The sequence below is a fragment of the Haliaeetus leucocephalus genome, unplaced genomic scaffold (genome assembly GCF_000737465.1).
Source record: "Haliaeetus leucocephalus isolate CR32 unplaced genomic scaffold, Haliaeetus_leucocephalus-4.0 Scaffold808, whole genome shotgun sequence".
Taxonomy (NCBI): Eukaryota; Metazoa; Chordata; class Aves; order Accipitriformes; family Accipitridae; genus Haliaeetus; species Haliaeetus leucocephalus.
In genome coordinates, this window is record NW_010973244.1 from 2435806 (window position 1) to 2457700 (window position 21895).

The 21895-nt window shown below is 40.1% G+C and overlaps 2 protein-coding genes across 4 annotated transcripts; one reads left to right on the forward strand and one right to left on the reverse strand.

Moving 5' to 3' along the window:
• Positions 1–4638: 4638 nt before the first annotated feature.
• Positions 4639–11115, reverse strand: PSMA2 (proteasome (prosome, macropain) subunit, alpha type, 2). The gene is made up of 8 exons (XM_010581796.1): positions 11017–11115; positions 8616–8692; positions 7867–7999; positions 7324–7446; positions 6837–6918; positions 5654–5727; positions 5135–5192; positions 4639–5055 (listed from the first exon to the last, which is right to left on the reverse strand). Exons 1-8 carry the CDS (start codon positions 11055–11057, stop codon positions 4939–4941), a joined length of 705 nt encoding a protein of 234 aa, XP_010580098.1. The 5' UTR covers positions 11058–11115; the 3' UTR covers positions 4639–4938.
• Positions 11116–11451: 336 nt separating this feature from the next.
• On the forward strand, positions 11452–20249 carry MRPL32 (mitochondrial ribosomal protein L32). 3 transcript variants are annotated; one of them, XR_775285.1, is made up of 5 exons: positions 11452–11593; positions 11844–12025; positions 12605–12843; positions 14532–14629; positions 20184–20249. XR_775285.1 is itself a non-coding variant. In XM_010581798.1 (4 exons), exons 1-4 carry the CDS (start codon positions 11470–11472, stop codon positions 14566–14568), a joined length of 582 nt encoding a protein of 193 aa, XP_010580100.1. In that variant the 5' UTR covers positions 11452–11469; the 3' UTR covers positions 14569–14656. The 3 variants fall into 3 exon arrangements, 2 of the variants coding, with proteins under 2 accessions (XP_010580100.1, XP_010580101.1); XM_010581798.1 differs by lacking the exon at positions 20184–20249 and having other exon boundaries at positions 14532–14656; XM_010581799.1 differs by lacking the exons at positions 14532–14629; positions 20184–20249 and having other exon boundaries at positions 12605–13493.
• Positions 20250–21895: the final 1646 nt, after the last annotated feature.

The following is a 21895-nucleotide window of genomic DNA, read 5'->3' on the forward strand; positions in this document are numbered from 1 at the left end:
GCGCCGCCGGCCCCAGCCCGGCTCTCCTCCGCGGCCTGCCTGCAGCCGCAGTCACGGCGGTCCTCAAATAAATACGCGTTTTATCCCGAAAAGCCTTTATTAAAGAGCAAAGACAGTACATTAGGTCAGAAAGGCCAGAGGCAAGTCAGCCTTGGGCTTGAACGTCAGCGGGGAAGAAGCACCCATGGCTCAATGCACGCTGGGTTGAAGAAGTTCAGAAAGCAAAAACGGGCGTTACTAAACCCTTTGGTGCTAAGTGCGAACAAGCGTCCTCCTGGCTCGCCCCGAGCTGCTGCTTCCAACGAGTAGACATCTCCGTGGCCTCTAGCCTCTCTCCAGGCTGCAGCGATACTCCCTAACTTGCCTTCTCGCCACCTACTCCTGGTGGCTGGCCCCTCCAGTCATTATCTTTACTTGTCTAAATGATTTCACAAGATTCTGCCAAGCAATAGTAAGCCAAAGCAAGTTGTAAGGGGCTTACTGCACCTGTACCTTCCGTCACACTGGAACCTAAAGTAATAACCTCGTGAAATTGTGATGCTGTTCTCAGATCCTGATCCTACTAGCTAAAAGAACAAAAGCCCAAAGAAATTCTATGTTATCATAGGTGTCACGCTATCCTCAGTTCCTCAGAGCACATCAGCTTCTAGGACATGCAAATCAAGACATTACCTACTTCAAGTGACCAGTGTCTCTTTTTCTTCTTTCAGATGACTGCATGAGACACAAGAAAAATGAAGCAAAGTCAGACTTCATGGTCTGCTTAAGTAATCAAACTTGTAATTTGTCATTTCTTACAAATGAACAGTGTTTGTCCACTTTATTCCCCCTTTACCCCCCTTTATGTAGCGAGTTTTTACAAAATACAAAAATTAATTGCACTTTCTGAAAATGACCACAACCACCATATAATTTGCTATTCCACTGCACTAGTATCTTTCACACCTAAAGTGATTTTGAGAAATACATCTCAAAATTACTATCTCCTTAGATTCTGAGGATTTTGAATGGAAAAAGATGTAAATTAGTTCCCTGCAGTTTAAAGGTTCCCTTTAAATACTAGATAAAATTTAGTTACTGTTCTAGACATGCAGTCACCTGAGCATGGCAATGATTTTCTTCAGTGTAGGATTAAGCAGTTTAAAAAAAAACAACCCACACCACATCACCTTCCCCATTAGAACAGCATAATATCAAGGTCTATCTGCCTACCACTACGAAAATTATCTAATACTCTTAAATAAACCCTGAGTTCAAAACATTATGCATATTCTTTCCAAATTACACCAAGTCCCATGAACTATGATTCTCTGTAGGGCTCAAGTATATCAGGCAGCATTAGGACTCAGTTCTTAACAGTGTAAAAGCCATCTTTCTCAACTACCAGCTTGGTGGCTCATCAAAATGAATAACTGGCAATGAACCATTAGACTATGGTATAGACCTACCCTCCTCGTTTCACACAAAGCATGGAGCAATTAAATATTACCACAGGAATTACAATGAGGGCTATAAGATCATCCCTCAGAGCCAGCCTGAAGAAAGCACTCTCAAAGGAAACTTAAAACCGATCATTTTTAAGCTTTTTGTCGTAAAAGACTATGTACTAATATATGGTGCTGTGATACCCTAGTGACAGCATTCTCATCTCTCTCATCTTTCTTTCTATTTGTTCTTAAAAGAAAAAGGTACCACCTTTAACAATAATCAAATCACACATTATTTTACCAATTCAAACAGTTTACATTCCTAAAAGCACTGACTGGGGCAAGCTGGTACAAGAGGTGTGAGAGACTGAAAGAGTTAATGTCTCAAACATTGTGGTGGGGCAAGTTCTGCTTAAAGACAAACCCTGCACAGCAAGGAACCAAGGTGAAAAACCCATCAGCTCAGACCTCAGCAACAGGAGGGGGAGGGCGTGCTGGAGGGTGCGCAGCTCCCTGTTCCGATAAGCTGTTCTGATACAAAGATCAAACAATGGCCGTGTCTGCAGGGAAGAAGTTACTCCACAAACGACCCCCAAGCCCAAAGGCTCACAAACTGCTCATCAACCTGACGAGTTCGGGTGCCCGCCTGAAGGAGGAGCAAGGATGATAAAAGGACACCAACTGAAGCTCCAGGCGTGCAAGCCCGCCGGGACTGGACCCCTCAGCTGACTGGACACCTCGGCTGACTGAACCAACGCTGGACCCAGGACCGGTGAAATCTTTCTCTCTTCCTTTTTCTCTGTCTTCTTCTCTCTTTCCTTTTCCACAATCCCTACACCTCATATGTTTCAAGATACAAACCGTTGACCAAGTCTGAGACTAAGAGTAGATCCAGCCACGCCTAGACCGTTCTCTGAGGAGGAGTCTGGAAAGCAAGGGGGTCTGCTTTGAACCTCGTGACTCAACAGGAGGGATCTCCTTATTCCCTGAACTGATGTATACGGTTACACAGTTTACAGAAGTAGTCTTATGCCAATTCCTGTTGTGAGAAACCCTGCCACCTACTACCACGCCCCCCCAGTTCAGTTTGCTTCTGTCATGAATAAAATCTTTAACTGATCGTTTGGTGTCCTTTCACCTTAATTTAGCCCGAGGGAATTTCGAATTAAACACAACTCCCTGGTCTGTCCAGTCTGGGTCATGACAAGAGGACATTTAGAACATCCGACAAATGTACTAACTTCATGTTGCCACCCCTTTACAATGTTGTTGATAACAATACAAAGTAAAACCAACACCACTATACGCTTCAGTAAATGCTTCAGTAAAAATACCCCGCATGGTAATGGTTGTCCATCCTCCTAACAGGGTGTGGTGAAGTGGACAAACCCCCCCTCAACATTTATCCCAATTATCAGGTATCTGGAAGGCAGCACCCTCCTTACTTAGAGCACAATATTTTCCATAGAATATACAGAACAATTACTACATTTAAAACATTAAACCCCAGGAAAAGATGGAAGATACTCTTTTTTCACTTCCCTTCACCACCTGTAAAAAGTGAGTAAAATTCTACAGAGATGGAAGTTGTTCAATTATTTAAAAAAAACAAAACAAAACCAACACCAAACCAAAAAACAAACCACACACCCCAAACCTTAAAACATTTTTTCGTTTGCTTCATTGTTACTATCTGGGGAGTGAGAGAGCATGATTTATTTGAAATTGCTTTGGTTTCAACTACCTTCCATAAGGTGTTCTTTGCTAATGAACTGTTTCCAGTAGAGGAGGCAACTAAGCTACTACAGTTCATGCTAACCATTTTCTGATGTACCTAGCTGCATTTTTTCATATACAAAATTCCTTTAAATACTTATATAGCATTAAAAACTGACTGAATGTGTATGAATATTCAAGTAGCATTCTGCTTTTCCGAATGATTCTGAAAGCTTAAGTTAAAGATCTAGCAACATCAAGTTTCCAGTTTCAGTTCCTAGTTGTTCATTTTCTCTAGAATAAGAATCAGAGCATGGATTTGTTTTCAGAGTAAAATACTCAAAAAAGTGATCTGGACTAAGTCTTAATGAACTGTTTGGACACAGCTTTTATTTCTGACATTTGGAAATAAAACTTCATTTATGGCATGCTTCAGAAACTCTTATTTACCTAGTGATAACATAAAACATCAGAAGACAGACATTGGAAAGAACAGATCGATCAGCTTATACACTGCTTTCTGCAGACTAACTCATACTTTACATTTTCTTCATTAGTTATGGCTGCTAACATGTAACCTGTCAGGCTGCTCCCATACGTGCTTAGCCTTACATAAAAGCAGAGTGATCCAGCTATCGCTCCCAGTTCATTATCAACATTTTAACTATCAGACTGTAATAAAATTACAATCAACTGTAATAAAATCTGCAAACAGTAACTTAAACGGCTGCAGACCAGATTATTTCTGATGAAAAAAGTATATTTATCTTGTTTCTTTTGCGGTAAATTTTGTGTTTCTGTATAACCTGGACGACTCTACACATGTAACAAATGTATTGATACATACACCCACACACAATAATATTCAAGCATCTAGTTCTACACCTGTAAAAGTTGTGATGCATAAAGTGCTCTTTTCATTACTGCACCTTTAGAGTTATCTTGCAAGTTGGAAAACACTTCAGCACAATTTAAGGGATAAAGTAATTACATTACATACTCTCATTTTGCTTTGTAACTCCTGTTGATTTTTATTGATGATGATAAATGCATTTAATTTGCACTAAGAGCTGCTACTACCATTATTTCTAACAATATTTCAGGGCTGAAAAAGTGCAATTTCTAGGGCCACAAAAATAACCCAAGTAATAGAAAACAAGTTATTGAGACACAAAGACCAAGAGGGTCAAGGGCAGAGATGCTCAAGTAGATCACAGGTCACACCTGAAATGGAAGACTGTTCTGCCTCTTTGTGAAAGTACATGATCTTTTACACCAGCTAAAACCATTTCTGGAAGTTACTTAACATTTAAACAATATTCCAAAGTGAAAAAATTATCCTGTCCACTCAAAATTTAAATTCATTAAAAGAAGGTCTAAGATGAGTTCATCACAGCTGCATGGAAAATTCTGTTTCCTCAACAATAAAGATACCAAAGCCTCAGCTTTATGCAGATAAACAAGCTATGATTAAAAAGACACACACACAGACACCTTCCCCCAAAACAGTGGCCTTCAAATTTTATTCTTCAGCCTTTTTCAAGCTGTCATTATAATTTTACATTTTGTACAGTATTTTGTGTACAAAAATTCCATGTATCAAGGGAAAGAATTACCTGTAATAAGATACCATGTATTACAATATTAGGACTGTTGCATTTGCACCCATGATATTTAAAAAATCTCTCAGACAAACCATGTAGAAATAAGTATGCAAAAACTGCAAACAAAAACATTTAAGTAGCCAAAATTAAAAAGACCTTTGTGTGAATCACACAGTCTTGCTCAGTTTCTACTAGGCTATCGCAGCCAAGTAGTCCTTAACCTCAGTTGGAGTAAGCCTCCTAAAACCAGCTTCATTACAGATTCCAACTTCAATGTTGTCTTCTGTCATCTGCCCTTCAAAGCTCTCCTATTAAAGAAAACATACTTCAGTGCATCATATCAATGTCATAACAGTAAGAAACTTATTTCTTAAATATTTTGCTAACCTTTAGCGTTAAGATAGCCGTATGAATGGCATCTTCAAGCTCCAAATCTTCATTGTATCTGTAAACAGAAGTTCATGTATTTCAGCGTGGGACAAAGATCTTTCCAAATCCTAATAATCCTAAAGCCTCTAAAAACCCAAACACTACTAAAATCTTCCTGTTTCTCATACAAATGTTATTTGTAAGTACTGTGATATTTATAGTAAAAGTTATTATTTGTAAAAAAAAAAAAAAGTATTTTACCACTTTTCCTACTGACGCTGTGTAGAACTATTTCTGCAAATATGTTGAATATAATGTTTACTGCACTGAAATAATTCTCCATAAACACAAAAGCTGGAGTTTAAATAAAGCAAATTTCCTGTGTATGTGTAAATAAGTAAACTGGAAGCATCCAATCTTAAGTATTTTAAAACTTTGTTCTGATAATCTGAAAGTGTGCATTTTTTATCTGGCTGTTTTACATGGAACCTGAACAAAACAGATAGTATCCTTTCAGACAAATATCAAATACATTACCTTTTCTCAAGGAATGTTTTTCCATTGACATAATTTTTTCCCATTGCTGTTGCTTTCCATGCAAAGTAAGCTCCCTGTAAAAGCAACAATCTATTGAATTGTTTTGTGTAACTTAGTCAAACATTATGTATTCGATTACTTGGTAAAAAGTACAGAAGCAATTATGAAAATACTGAATGTTCTGAGAATATACGAGCCTATTTTGGATCACATGCAGACTAATTTGATATGGAAACATATGCTGTGAAAGTGTACAAAACATTTGTATAGGGCCCTGCCTATTTTCATCCCCCTGCTACTTTGAAAGATGAATTTAATAAGTCAGCCTCTTTGATTTGGGATTCCTTAAAGAGAAACAGTATGTTTGCCCTTGGCAATTAATACAGTCAGATCTTTCCTGAGGTTCACTCCATATATTCTTCTTTTTTAAGATTAAGTAACTTGTTGCAGATCAACCACCTGATTTATCTTAGCTTCTAATAGGATATTTAGCCATCACTTGTATTCTCTCCTCTGGCATGAAGACTGTCAGCAGTTCTATGCCTCAATCAAGCTGCCTTACACAAGACACCTGCATTTTGCTTTTTACATTTGAGCATCAGGTAGTAATTCAAATTTCTGAAGCTTATCAAGGATCATTACAGTGACCTTTTTTTGTTTGACGTAAAGCGTTACAACCCACACATGCATCAAAGGGTAGTTTTTCACTGCACAAAGTGCACTGTAAACACAGCAAATAAACTCAAATTAACAACTGTCATTAAATTCTAAAGCATATGCATTATATTTCACAATGCAACAGATTTTGGCCTAACTTCCATCCAGTTTAGGGAACAACTATTTGAGCAGCATAAGCAGTCAAACTTTTTTTTTTCTGGTACCTGCTGCAGAATGCCACTCTTGTCACTACCAGCTAGGTGGGAAGGCATGAAAAGGGATGGTGATCTCCCTCAAAAACAGCTGCCATCCCTCAAGCAATACAGGAACATGCAGGCACAGAGTGATCCAGGCCTCCTCCAAGCACCTATTGAAATTGGCTCATTCTGACTTCAGAAGTTATGCTACAGGATCTTTTGTTCTAGCTCTGCATTCTTCTTCTCATCACAGAAAGTACTTCATGAGCACATATACAGCTTTAGATGTTTTATAAAAGCAGTAGAATTTACAAACGTAGGATACTTACAGAGGGATCCGACTGAAATAAATATGGCCGCCCTTCATTCCAGCCACAAATTAGCAGTGATACACCAAATGGACGAACACCACTACAGAAAAAAAAAAAACCCAACCAAAAACAAACCAAAAAAATCACAGTTGATATGTGAAATTTATTCAGCGAAAACCAAAGATGACTAAATTATTTTGGATGGGTTAACCTTCCCCCAAATGCTTCCCGCCAGCCCAGAGCTGTGATCAGGGATGACTAGCCAACCAACAGTACAAAACCAAAAGCATGCTGCCTTGCCCAACATGTTTATTTTCAAGATACGAAGACCCTATCTCACGCCCTGCCAGTTAGTGTTCCTCCCACTGGCCCACTTTCTGTGGACATTCTCCATTGAAAAACTCCCTTTCTGACACAAAAAATTCAATCACCAGGTAGTTGTTATTCCTTATATTTAAACAACATAATCTTTCTAAGCAACTTCAAAATTCAGAAAACCACATACCCAGATTGTGTGTATTCTTGCATCACAGAGGCAATTCTCTGTACTAGCTGAGCTGTTGGAATGGGCTCATGATAAACCAAGTAATATTGCTGAGCCAGCTTCCGAGCTCTGTGCACAAGTACTCTAAAAACAAAAACAAAATTAGTATGTCAAAGATATTCCAATCAGTTGTTACAGCTAGAACTGAAAACTTATAATAAATAACTATGCTAAGGAATTATACATCTGGCATAACACCAATGTAAAAAAAAAAAAATACACTGTGCTGGGTTATCTTTATCAGCTGAGTAATCTCTGAAATACTTAAACTGAAACAAAGGTTGAATTACAATGCTGTTCATTCCCTACTCATTCTTTAGATAAAAGGTTATTTGACAAGGTATTGAATATATTAAGAAAACCTTAACATGAATTTTATATACTGTGTAATACAATATAATATTATGCCATACACTTAGAAGGAAACAGCTAATTGCTATCTGTTTCTTACATTTGTTCTATGAAAATGCATTTAAATGGCGACCAAATAAAATTTTTTAATACCTGTAATCTGGACCCATACCACTGTACACTAAACCTATATGTTTGGTAATTGGTTCTACTTTGTGGACACTCCTTTCATCATAAAGAATGGATTTCTGCTTCTTCTCAGTTGCCAACACCACTCCATTTGCAGCTGGAAAGGAATAAGATTTTTTTTTTTTTTAGTATCAAACTAGAATTATGGAAAGCAGTCAAAACACAGAACAAGTTTATCGGACTGTAAAGAATTTTGCTCCTCCCTTTTTTAAAAACTCTTCAAGTTTACAATCACATTAAACAGAGATACTTTGATGAATCCACCCAACACATTGTTTCTCCTTTTAAATAATCATACAGCTCCCATAATCCCATTCTGAAGATTCTGAAGCACATATTAATAATTAAGCAGTTGAGGTAATTTTCTGTGTAATTTCTATATATATGGACACACAGCTGGAGTTACTTACTTAAGAGACAGGAGCACTAAAACAAAAAAAAGATGTCTACTTCTACCAGCTCAGTGTCTCCAAAATCACCCAAGCAATTTTCTTCCCCTAGCATGGGGCTCTAAGCTCCCTTCCTTCTTTATAGAAAAATTAGTGAGGTACAGGAAAAAAAAAAAAGGAAATATTAAACCCACTAAAAGATGTGAAAATCCACTGAAAGACAGAATATGTAATAGAAGGCAAGATGAAAAAAGACCTAGTACACAGTCTAAACAATTTTAGTTCTCTCAAATGATACTCAGAATCCTGAGTCCTCCACCATACCTTTAATCCCAACCGATGGAGCTCCTGCAGCCACTGCAGCCAAAGCATATTCAATCTGAACAAGCTTTCCAGAAGGACTAAAAAGGAAAATGCAAAAGTAAGCCTAACATAATTCTGATATGCTCAAATCTTTCCTACAACAATCTGATGCTAACTTGCTTTTTTAAGCCTCTTTACACCTAGCATCAGCATATTCTAATCAGAATTTAACCCCCCCTCCCCAAAAGACCACAAGTCTGAAGATTCATAACAGCTTCTAAAAGAACTGGACCTGTTCAGCACAGAACTCACTGCTGCACAGTGCTACTGGGATACTCAAACAACCCACCTACAACTCTCATGAAAGCTAATGTGTCTTGGATAGGGAGCAGTGACTGGGATGCAGATTGAAGGAGGACAAGTCCATCCTCCAACTTGATACCATTTTAAACAAGTTTTCCACTCAGTGGAAAAAATCTTCAGAGCGCATCATGACTTTCTACTGAAATGGCACTATACATGTGGTTTGCAAAAGTTTTCAAGACCCTGATGTTCACTGCTGAAAGGTACAAGCAAAACACTGCTAATTTTTTTGACTGCCAAACACATATCAGGTCAATGGCACAAGACAAAAACAGCTCCCATTCCACCCCCAGGTATTCCTGCATTTTGTTTTAATGATCCATGTCATTCTGGTAATGGATGCAGAATCATAAGAACAGAGCAGCAGGTGTCAGGCTGACAAAGTAACTCATCCAGAACGAGGGGGATCAAGGGGTCCACTCTCGATCCCCAGGGAAAAGGACAGCACAGAGCCAGTCACTCACTGGACAAGTGATTTTGCAAGTCAGATCTGTTCTCTGGGCTGTATTTCAGACACTGTTGTTTTAATAGATGCGGAAGTAAAATAGAAAATTATGTAACTCAGTGCTTAGAGCAGTTAGAAAAAAAAAGCAAGCAGTAATCAATTAGTGTAGTTATTTATACACTGAGTAAACAGTGTATAAAAGTGACACAGTAATAATTCTAGCTTCTCCACTACAAAATACTAACAAACCAGAACAACAGTTTCCTATGCCAGCAATTGAAATATACAGAACATTAGCAAAATATTTTAAAAGTAAGCACAGCCTAAAATAAATAATTCTCAGCACAAGGAACAGGAGAATGAGGGAAAACGTAAGTATGTGTATTCTCTTCCATGTGAGTATAAAATCAAATGGCTTCAAGCTTCAGAGCATGTAGTACTTCTGTACAGTCCAAAAAGTTTGTAACTCTCTTAGGAAACCACTTCCGAGAGCTAATAAAGAATTTAACCCACTTGAGTAAAGCAGGCACATTTGGCGGCATCCATCAAGAAGATTCTTTTCCTAGTTTTAGATTGTGAACTGCTTCGTTTGCTTAACTGCAACAAGCTTGTAGTAACCCAGTTTCCAATTACACAGCATTACTCGCCTCTGAGATTAAGGGGACACTTTACCAAAAGCAGCACAAAGATTCTTGCATTCAGTTTTCCTTTCTATATATAAAACATAATTCTGGATAGCTTAACAGTTTCATCAAAAAAGAATGAAAAGTAATATCCTTTTCTCTGAATTAATCTTAAGTGTATGTATTAGATCAACACTTTAATAGGTACCACTCCAATAGCATATTCATTCCGTGCATGCAATCATTCCCGCACCTAGCTGTGCGCAACACGAAGTGGAAGGAGAGCACCACCTGCAAGTGCAGCAGGAAGGGAAATAAACTATTTAAAACTCATCCGAAAGCTTCTTTCATTCCCACATCTGCAAAGTTTGTTCTGAAGCAAGCTCTCAAGATACCATAGCTCAGCTACCATCACGCATTTCCAGTTAGCTCAGAGTTACGGAATTACTACCCACCCTAAAGAGAGTGCGTGGGGACCCTAAGTTTGCTAAACCGTTTCACCAAGCACTCGCTATAAGGCACTACCAGTGACGAGACAGACCTTAGGTCGGCCCCACAGTGACTCTGACTCACAGCAACGACAGAAGATAGAAGCAGCGACTGCTCTCGGGCCCGAGATCAGCGACACAAATCAGGTGGGAGCCGGGACTCTCACCTCAGCCCCCGCTTCTCTCCCCGGCTGCCCCTGCAGCCGTTCCGCTCACGAAGACTCCCAGCAGCCAGCTGCGTGCCCCCCTCAGGCGAAAGCGCCAGATCCCAGTCGCCTTCCCTACGCGCGCCCCTTCTGCCCAGGTCCAGCCGCCGCCGCCCCCAAGCGCTGGCAGGCCCGGCTCCGCCGACCCGCCGGGGACGCGATGACTCTGCAAAGTCCCCACTCCCTCCTGCCCCGGCGCCGGAAGACCGCTCCGCGTAGGCTGTGCGCCGTTCTCCCCCTCGCCCGCCGACCCGCCTGCCGAGAGCCCAGGCCTACAGCCCTCTCCCCCCCGAGCACCTGAACGTAGTGAGGGAGAAGCTGTAGCCGCGCTCCGCCATTTTGGAACAAACCCCTCCACTCCCCTCACCAGCTCCCTCTGCGCAGGCGCAGTCTCTCCTCCCGCTTCCTCCACGCGGACACAGCTAGCGCGCTGATTGGCCAGGAGGTGGAGCAGAGCGGAGCATGCAGGGAAGCAGCGCCGGGCCCGCGAGGGACGCGATTGGTGAAGAGGCGCGCCGTGGGGCATGCTGGGGGTTGAAGTCCTCGAGTGCCCCGCTTGCCGCCCCGCCCTCCTGGTAGCGAGAGGAATGCTGGGACGTGAAGTCCTGGTCTCCGTCCCGGCCGTGCCGCCAGGTGCTCAGGGCACTCGGTTTCCCAGAAGGCTCAGCGACAGGTGCGCATGCCCTGTGCGCCCTCGGGGGAGCGACCGCCTTCCCCTCCTCTGAGGCCTTGGCGGGGCTGTGTGGCGGTATGGCGGCCTTGGTGGTGGTTTTCTGTCCGCTGCCGCGGCTTCGCGGACTCCTTCAGCGCTGCTGGGGGCGGCTGGAGCGCGGCCTCTTGCTGGGTTTCTCCGGGGGCCAGAGCCCGCCCTGGGGTAGGTACCGGCCTGCTCCTGTCCCGGCTGAAGGCCGGCGGGACCTGTTTCTAACGTTGAACGGCGGAGGGAGGGGGCTGGAGCAGGAGAGCGCGCAGCCCTGGGGACAATGAGGGAACGGGGCGAGGGGCGCTGCTGGCTGCTCCTGCCTCCTCGTTTTGGGGGTGTCGGTAGCATTCGTCTCATATTTCCTCAGCTGCACGTGAAAATGGGGCTTGGCTGTAATGACTTGCTTTTTTTTTTCCTTCAGGACCAGCATTAGCTGTCCAAGCTCCAGCTTGTCTTCCAGAGCCAGTAGGCGACACTAGAGAAAGTAACGAGGCGCCCAGCTTCTTAGATAGCATCTTGTGGATGGCGGCACCAAAGAAAAGGCGCACCATTGAAGTGAACCGCTGCAGGCGAAGAAATCCCAATAAGCTTATAAAAGTAAAGGTAATCACCAAATTTCCATGGGCTTGCCGCTGCAAATAATTTTGTTAATGGGAAACAAGCATGCTGGAGTAAGATTTACACCAATCGTTTTTCATCTCACTTATTGTAGAGAATCATTATAGTGGTCAGTACTGACTGAACAACCTTTCTGGAATTTGTTTATAAATAAGCTTAGAATACATTGTAATCTTCAAAATACTTTGCAACGGGTGCGTTCATCATGTGTGACTGTAGTCTGTGGTTAAATAAAAAGTGAAAGCCAACAGAATGTGAATTTTAGCTAAAAAGCTGGTATAAATGGAAAAGGTTTATTCTTTCTGTGCATCTAATTGAGTTGATAGGTATTGGGTCTCCCAGTCATCAGGAGGCATAATGATTTAGGTATTGACTTCATAGGCTATTTTTAGTAGTAAGCATTTGATGTAGCAGTGCATTGCAGAATACATAGAAGAATTTTGAGAAGGCAATTGAATTTCTCTGGTATTTCATTTAACCTTTTTAGTAGTTTGTGACTGTTCTCTGTTTCTTTTGTTGTTGTTGTTCAAATTACAAAATTTACTGGTTTCTACTGTTTTTCAGAGGAACATAGATGTTTGTCCTGAGTGTGGAAACTTGAAACAGAAGCATGTCCTTTGTGGCTATTGTTATGCAAAGGTCAAAGCAGAAACTCGACTGATACGGATGGAAATAGGTAAAAAGGAGGGAGGACCATTTAATACTCCTACTGTAGAGACTGTTGTCCTTTATGATGGAGAAAAGCCCACAGAAAAAGATGAAGGCAAGCGGATCATTGAAAGAGCCAGGAAGCGTCCATCTTGGTTTGTTCAAAACTGATGCTTTAGAACTAATGCTAACAAAAACAGTTGCTACAGCAAGAAAGATCATGTTTTTCAAGAATATTTTCCTTGTTTTGTTCACGCAATGTTGATATGGATAACCTATGCACTTTTGGGAATCCTGCTTGAATCGTGTGTCATGCCATATGGTGTTGCAGTCAGGTGTTGTTTCTATAGCATGCAGTGGGAAATGCGTCTCAGTGATACATCGTAACAGTCAACAATTAAAGAGAAATCAGGATCTACCTTGGGTTTGGACATCTGTGTACAGTACACTGAATAATTTGTATGTTAATGTTCTATGCTGGTTTTGTAAATAACGTTTTTTTTCAACAAAGGGAAAACATTCACAGATGTAAAATAAAGTATGTTAAGTATCCTAGGGAAATATGATTTCTGTTTTTGGCAGCTGCTCTTTTGGAAGAAACAAAACAAACAAACAAAAGCCCCACAATTTCAAAACCAGTGTTGGTTAGAAACAAAGGATATTTACAAGGAAAGATACAGTTATCTGGTTATTTCCATGGCTCTTAGCAGAATCTGCCTGGAGCTCTCCACAGTGCTGCTGTTTGAGATATTCCTGGTTTTGAGCTAACTAGTGGTTGCCATGAAGTATTTGCTCTTTTTCTGTACCGGGCTGAAGGTGAAGTGTTTCTTGCAGTTGTCAGTATACAAAATAATTTTCTGTCTTAAAGGGAAATGGGGGAAATGGAAAGACTTCCCCCCCCCCTCAAAGTGCACAGTGATTTCTTGAGTGAAATAACGAATTTGAATGTAATGACTGGAAGTCTGCAAATTTGATAAGGACCAAAAGCTGATTCTTTGCAGCCATTGCTAGTAAGTAGTCTGGGTGGTCAGTGTCTGCTTGGAAAAAAACACACAGAACAGCATACAACAGCTTACAACAGCATCCTGGGTCTTCTGCAGAGGGGGCAACTCTGCCCTCTACTGTGCATTGGTACTCTTCAGTGGTGCAGTTACACCATCTAGCTGTGGCTTTTCACTAAGGTTTTAGACACACCGTAGCACCGTTACATTTAAGATTAAGGCTGTTTTCAGTTTTTGGTTGGGATTTTAATATGCCAACGGTACTGTTGGGTATTACAGTTCAGCCAGTCTAATAGCTGTTTGCTGCCAAAAAATGCAAGCCTGACCCTAACCCTGGCTAGGTTGCCCTTGTGTTTCCTTGGTACTTGAGCATATCTGCTCCTGTGCTGTCCTGGTTTGGGAAGCTATGCTGACAGAGAATTGTTCCCTGGCTTTCTACAGCTTGGTTTTCAGTGGGTACCCCCCTATAGCTTGGCTCATGTCAGGGTCAGAAAAGTGGCAACGTGGACAGTAGGAGTATGAAAGTGGAGGACACAGGACCATGCTTCCCAGAATAGCCTTTGTATGTACGTGGCTGAGCCAATTATGCCTGCTTAAGGAATGGGCTTGTGTGTGCTTTAACACCTCACTTCTGCTTTCCTTGCTCTGGATTCCATGTTCTGAAACATAACTGGTAGGAACAGATGTTAGCGGAGATGTTATATTTCTTCCATAGTCTGAGGGAATAATGAAAGCTGATAAGTGTAAATTGATGCCATTTAGTTGACAGTATCCAAGCAATCAACATAAGTTCTTTTTGATTTGTCCAAACAGGATTTATTGCAGTCATATCTGTTTTTCAGTTATTCAGAACTGAAGCCAATAAAAGGTGGCAAGTAGGATGCAGAGTGGAAGTCTTTCTTTTGACAGAGCTGCATGGGATGAGACTGACGTATTGGAGGTGAGATTAGCCAAGCAGTAAGACAGATATATTGTCCCGAGGGAAAGGTGTATATGTATTTTAGGGAGAGGTAGGGGTTTTTTGTTTCTTTGTGTGCATATTATAGGACCAATTACACTGTACTGTCTTAGCTGCTTTTTATATATTTTTGACAAAGGTTCTGTAGAGAAATAAGCTAAATTAACATGGGATGTTGAGAGTCATGGGTTAATTTCTCAGAAACACACAGGTATTATTAAAAAAAAAAAGACTTTTTCTCTAAACATGAGGGAGGACGTGTGGTTTCTGCTAATGGAGTAATAATTATAATTGGCAGTATATTGCATTAGTTTAGTTTATTGAATTATAGTATCAGTGAAGCAACGAAGGTGCTTTACAAATAGAGTTCTTATGAAACATGAATGAAGTTAGGCTGTGTCAACACTAGATGTTTTAAGATACTTGCCAGGCCACAGTTAGGTGATGATTCATAGCCATACTGCTTATGTTAGTACTGCATTTGTGCAATCCAGACAAGAGGACATGCTTGATAATGTTTCATAGTGGTTTTTGAGTAATGTGGGGGGAAAAAGTCATTAAAATATCTGGTATTCATGGTCTCTAAAAGATAAATTAGAAACAACTGACAAATATTGAAGATTTGTATATGCAACTGATACAGTACCAGTTAATTTTCCAAAAAAGAAATCACCTTCAGTGAGAGACAGAACAGTTTAGTTTGAATGACTTTTCCTTCAAAAGAAGAGTAAAGGAAAGCTTACTTTCATAGCTTTGTTTTATTAACACTGACAATATGAAGCTCTATTACTTTAAAAAAAAATAATTCCAGAATTCCTCTAAAATGTGGCATAGTCTGTTAGTTGAAATAAACCCTGTTTATATGTAATTTTGAAAGAAATATAAATTGCAACACTGCTAATATATAAATATACACTTTTTGAAACAATGTAAATTAAAACTAACAAAAAGCATACCGGCTGTTACAAATGCTGTACTCCAGAATCCATTTAAAAAGAAAAAATACATACCTCAGGGGAATTTCACTTTGATACACTGGGAACCTGCTAGTAGTTGAAAAAGACATTCTTTTTTGTCTAAAAATTTCATATGATTAAATACATGTTATATTTGATTATGTTTTTCTTCTGTAATGATTTTATGTAAAAATTTATTTTACATTTTAGAAAGAACCAGGAAGATGATGTAATGTCCTAAAATACAAGGATGCAAGTTGCTAAAAGATTTTGTATCATACTAAGATAGGGGTGATCTCTGGCAGTGATTAATTATGATATCCATAGAGGTTGATAAATTAATCACCCATTTAGCAAGGAAATTTTAATAAAAGGTTTCTGCCAGTCCTCATCTATTCTGTTGAACACTATGCTAGCAGGAGCTGGCAGTTGATATAAAATATACTTCTGTAAAGCACTAGGTGGCAGAGGAGCGTAGCTTTCTGGTAGGTGCAAAACAAAAGCCAAAGATCACTAGTGAGATAGGAAACAGTGTCAGATTGAAGAAATTTGCACCTGTGTAAGCAAAAGATCTCCAAGAAGACTATATTTGCTAAGTACAAAGAAAGATACAATAGTTGTTATGAGACATAAACTAATCTATTGTAATTCATTGTTCTGACTAAATTTAATTAGATCTATACTGAGAACTACTGCGCTGGCTTTTATGTATATTTATGCACTTCTGCTCTTTGCTGGGTGAATTATTTGAAATTGCAGTTGTACCTATCATTTTTCCCTAACTTGATAGTGGAGCTCTTTTTATGCCTCTTAGTTAAAGTTGGCTTTCTATGTTGCTTTGTATGCCTAGTATATTCAGGTAGTTGACATTCTATTTATGCAGCTAGAAAGTCCTGCAAATAATAGGTCTGGAGGCATTCCAATGAATTTCAAGGTATAACTGCCTTGACTTTTTATAATCATAAGGATCAATTTGCAAACAGCAGACATGAAGCGGAAAGAAAAGAAAACCAATGTGGTGTTTAAATGGATATTAGTTGCTCAGAAGGGAATAGAAGATTGTGTGCTCCATCAAAGTTTTAAAATGTTCTGGAAACACACGAGTGATAAAAGTGCCTGTATCTTTAGAACTTACTTGTTAATTAGTATTTAAATAAGATATTAGCAAAAATCCTTCTTTTAACTCACATGACTGCATTGTGTAATTTATACATTGAATGAGGATCAGTAAATACAAGTTGTTTCCAAATAATTTGCCTAACTCTTAACCTGCCAAAGACTTTAAGAATGGGGCCAAATGGGAGGCAAATCAATGAAAGGTATAAGAAGGAAGGAGGCTATGCAGCAGTGATGGATCTAGTTTTGCCTACTCTATGTATATTCCTAGGAAATTCTGTTGAATTCAGTGGAGCATAATTCAAGGCAGAATTTTTTCCAATGTACTGAAACCCTGGACATATGGATGTATGCGTGTATATATATTTTTAATGCAGAACATGTAACTGTGAAACTACTGCTGGATAGCAACCAGATTGGGTTTACAGCTGAAAACCAAGACTGCATTTGATGAATATAGTAAATTGAGTCTAATCAGTTGATACTTTAATTTCTTTCAAACATCCTATATTTCAAGTTTCCCCTCGTTGAAGACAATGTACATATTTAGAAAAAAGGGTATAAGATTCATTTCATGTTGAATGTGCTGGATAAAGATATCAAAAGCAAAACTGCAACTGCGCTGGAGCAGAAGACCCAAAACAAAAGCTTTTGTGGAGTTGTCAATGTACATATTTGGCAGGGATTTCTCTAAAGCCTCACTCCTGGATCATGTGAATTTTTTTTTAAATAAAGCAGATTTCCTGGTTCTAAGATGGTAGGTCAAAGATGAAGCAGCAAAGATTTGGAAAATCACTAGGCAGAAAACCAATCCTGTATTATTATTTTCTTAAGTGTCATACCTTTTAAACCAATCCTATGATTTTGAAAATTTGGGATATATACTTAGTGTGTTCTGACCATCCAAATACAAAAGCATCTGACTGTTTCCCTTGGTTTCTTGAAAGGGCACAGACTCTTCTCTATACAAGGTGGTTCTGATAGAGTTGTTCTCACTACTCAAGCGTACAGAAACATTTTGTCTGCCATGTCAGGGGTATAAGCTTGATTAATCCTTTATGTGTCCTAAATTTGGGACCAGCTCAAGAGGAATAGGCACATTAAATGCAGTGTGTGTCATGGTGTGGGAAAGACAATCAGTCCCTACTTACACAGCTGGCATAGGTTTTACATCCATTCCAAAGGTATATTAATGGTGTTTCTATTCCCAGCCCCATCACGCAGGCTCATGGGCTTGTCTAGCAATATGGCTTACAGCTCTATTTTCCGTTATGGTGTAGCTCTAGAGCACATGATGTGAAATACTTCCAGTGGAACTAAGGATTTTGAACAGGCTGTTGGAAAGATGTATGTTTCATTTTATAATCTGGGATTAATATTAAATACAAAGAATAGTGGTTTTAAAGGGGCTATACTGAATAGCTTAAGGCTCAAAACTGACAGACCAGTCCTGTAGGAAAGGTTTGTTCTAAATATATTGGGTTTGGAAGTTCCTACTCATTCATCTTTTGACTGTTCCTACTCAGTTATAATCAGATCAAGCAAAGCATCTAAGGTGTTTTGAAGAATAACATCAAGATTGGGTCCAATTAAAGTTATATAATTCTGTCACTCTTAAATAGGATAAATAATACGTTGATCTTCAAGAAGCCATTGATTCCCGTAGGATTTCTTTTAAAGGACATTGTAATTCCAAGTGACTGAGAGGCAGGCTGTAAAGCATCAAGTTGTATTACAGTCACTTAATGAGATCATGAAAGTGTTTTTTTATTGAAATCAAGGAAATAAAAATTAAACCTGTCAGTTGCCAACGCCCATCATGATACATCGCTTGCGCCCATGAGTCCAGCTCTGCCGTAGTCCTTTGGATAAGGTCATTCATGAACAAAGAATGTAATCTTTTAGGAGTTCAGGAGAATGCAGAGACATTTGAATTTCTCTTGCCCCAGATGAATCCTTCTCAGGTACGTTTGTCCAGCGCAGAGTGGATTATCACAAAGTTACTATGAAAAAGGAATGGAGGAAGGGTTGATGACCAAGAAGGTACAGTCATTGGCAAGTATGTAGAAGTAAGAGACATCCTGTTGCTGTGTAGGTAATACGAGGAGTACAATAAGAGTTACTGCAAGAAACATACCTACGTTGTGCAACTGAGTGAATAACTGCAGTGTGTGTGGCACTGCAGAAACTGGTGGCATAGCAAATACCACTCCATCATGCCTCACTTTCATGTTAGAAATTTATTTTGGAAGCTAAATGGCATGACTCCTACTTGACAGGTGGCAAACTGAGGTGCAGAAAGAGCGAGTGAATTCCTTAAAATTGCTCCCTCAGTCAGTGGCAGAGGAAGGAACTGAAGCTATTTGCAGATTATCAGCCTTTTGTATTCTCTGCTGTGTCACAGGTTAGGAAATAATAACAATTAACACTTGTGGCGGCTGTTAATCTAGCTAGGTTTGTCTTTTGATCAAGTAAACTGCTGTAAAGATACTATATATCTAAATGTTTCTTAGGACATAGGCCCATGAGGGCCTTTAATGAGAGCTCTTCAGATAAGCTGGAAATCTGGTTTATTACTAAATGCCTTCTTAATTTCTCCTTTCACTTGAGAACAGGAGGAAAAACAGTGTGATTTTTCCAAGAAGCTTCCAAGGACCAGACTCAATCACTTCTCATCTGCGGAAGAGTGTCTTACCCTAAAAGAAAAGCCATTCTGTCCTGTGGGGTTATTTATAAGAGTATGACTCAGCTGGACAGCCATGGCAGAACCTGTCCCCAGGAATTTTTAATGTATGAATCTAAAAATAAGTGTTGTCCTAGAAGTAAAAGATTTCTCCTCCACAGATTAGATTCCTTTGGTCAAGGAATAAGGTGCCTTCTTTATCTGCTATATACAAGACATTCTGTCTAATAGGAAAAAAAAATAAACAACCTAAACAATACAAGCAATTAAATTGTTTGAAAAAAACTCAAGAACATAAGATCCGGAGATCATTCACCAGCAAAACCAGCAGTACCAATGTGCAAAGAATTGGTTTACATCACTTCTCAAAGAAACATTTTTTCTCTGAGACACTTAATGCTGAAAAATAGGAAGGAAGAGAATTTGCCATAATTTTTTCCCCTTTTCTTTCCTATCAAAGAGATCTACTTTGCTTCCAAGCCACCAGAGTGTATCTTCCTCATCCTGCTGATTTGGCAGATGCTGGGATCCCTGAATCTGTTGCTTAGGTTATATGACTATCAGATTCAACAGGCAACTGACTGGGAATAGGTAGTCTTGAACAAAAGTAATTTAATTCTTTCCAGTTTATTGCTGTTATAATGACCCTGATTGCAATGACTGTATCTTCCCAAGAGCATAGAGTTTGGCTTTGTTAATATGATTTTCAAGAACACTATCTATATCAGGAACATAGCACTTGGAGGAGCAAAAATAAGGACTCCATGTCCTTCTTTGACAGATCTTATGGCCAGATTTGGGTTTGAGAAATATGAAGGATAATCTGAGACTTCAAGCAAGATTCCTTTCTTTACAAAGATAAAGCTGAATCGAAAAAGTGATGAACAGTGATAAATATGTTTCACCAAGTTTTCAAAGCCTGTGGAGGTAAAAAGTAAAAAGATGGAAGTTCCTTGCTGAATTCAAAGCCATAGAAAGCATTGTCAGACAGGCTATGTTTTGTGCATACTATATACCTGTCCCAACAGAATTCCTCTTACATGTCTGCAGTCAGTGTTAATCATGTCCATCTCATTAATAGAGCAAGCAGCAGAAAAAGCTGTAAGAAAAATGTGAGTTACAAGGCCCCTACTTCAAAGTAAAATCCATAGTTACTTTGGTCAAGTAATAGACATTAACATTTCGCCACTGAGCATCTTCCGCTAAGTGGTTATCGTAAGCCATGGTTCTTAGTTGGTATGTTGCCAGTAATTAGAGAAAATTGTCCCTGTCTCTCTGTGCCTCTCTTTTCTGTCTACAAAATGGGGATAATACCAATTTCGTGACATTCCCATGGAGCTCTGTCAGGAATCTTTTTTCTTAAGCCATCTACGTTCTGAAGATCACCAGAATGCAGACATGGGTGTATTCAACAGAAAAGCCAGGTGCACACGGAAGTCTACCTTTCTGGTGGACTGGGTATTGCTTACGAAGCCTGTTTTGAAAATGTTGGCCACTGGGCACTGATGCCCACTTCAGCTTCAGAGGAAGGCTGGAGGGGTACCCTATATAGAAATAACCATGCTTGTAGTGCATTTTACAGGCTCTTCACACTCATGCCACTAGATGCGGTGTGCCCATTACAGAAAAGCAGCTCTTCTCACTCTCTAGACTACACAGCACAGCATCACTGGCCTGTACACAAGCACTAACAGCAGCTCTGCACTGACCGTCTCAGAGGAGTAGTCGTGGAAGATAATCCACTGATTGCTGGGGAATAAAAAGCAAGTACAGAGATGGCACAAACCACATCTTGGTTTGGTTGTATGCAGCCACCTGCAGCAGGCTTGTGTCTGTGTGTGGTCTGTGTGTTTTCCTGACTGTGCCACACACTGTGGCCCCGGTATAGTAAGGGACAGATTCTGCCATACCAGATGGATGATCTGACCTTTTCAAGTCCTGAGGAGGCGGGAGGGAGCAGAGGCAGTCCCTAGCTGAGGGCAGCTGAACCCTGCAGTGCCTCTTTTCCACCCATCAGCCACCACCATCCACAGTGGGCTTGGATACCACATGGCATAAAGATTCTTGGATCTGTGCAGAGATCAGGATGGAGTGCAGCAGGAAGCAATTCTTCCTTACCCACTCTTGCTGCCCTTACTGGAGAGAATATGGAGCTGAGATTTTTAAATTTAAGCTATTTGAATTGTACCATAGTTCTTCCATCAGTGAAATAGACAGAAGTATGGGGAATGTTTGACAGGCCAGGCACCAACTTTTAGTCTTGTTCCTGCTGCGGGAGCTGCCAGCTATCATTTTCTATGGACTTCTTGGTGCTCTGATTTCCTGGACTCCATCCACGAGGCAATTCTTGCTGCAATGCCTGAATATTTAGACATTTGCATTATAATTTGGCCATGGTGGACTTCCCTGTGCTGCTTACCCCACTGCCAAAATATGCATAGCTTTGGCGTGTCTTGTAAATTCCTAACCTAATCACTTCTTTTCCCCATTTGA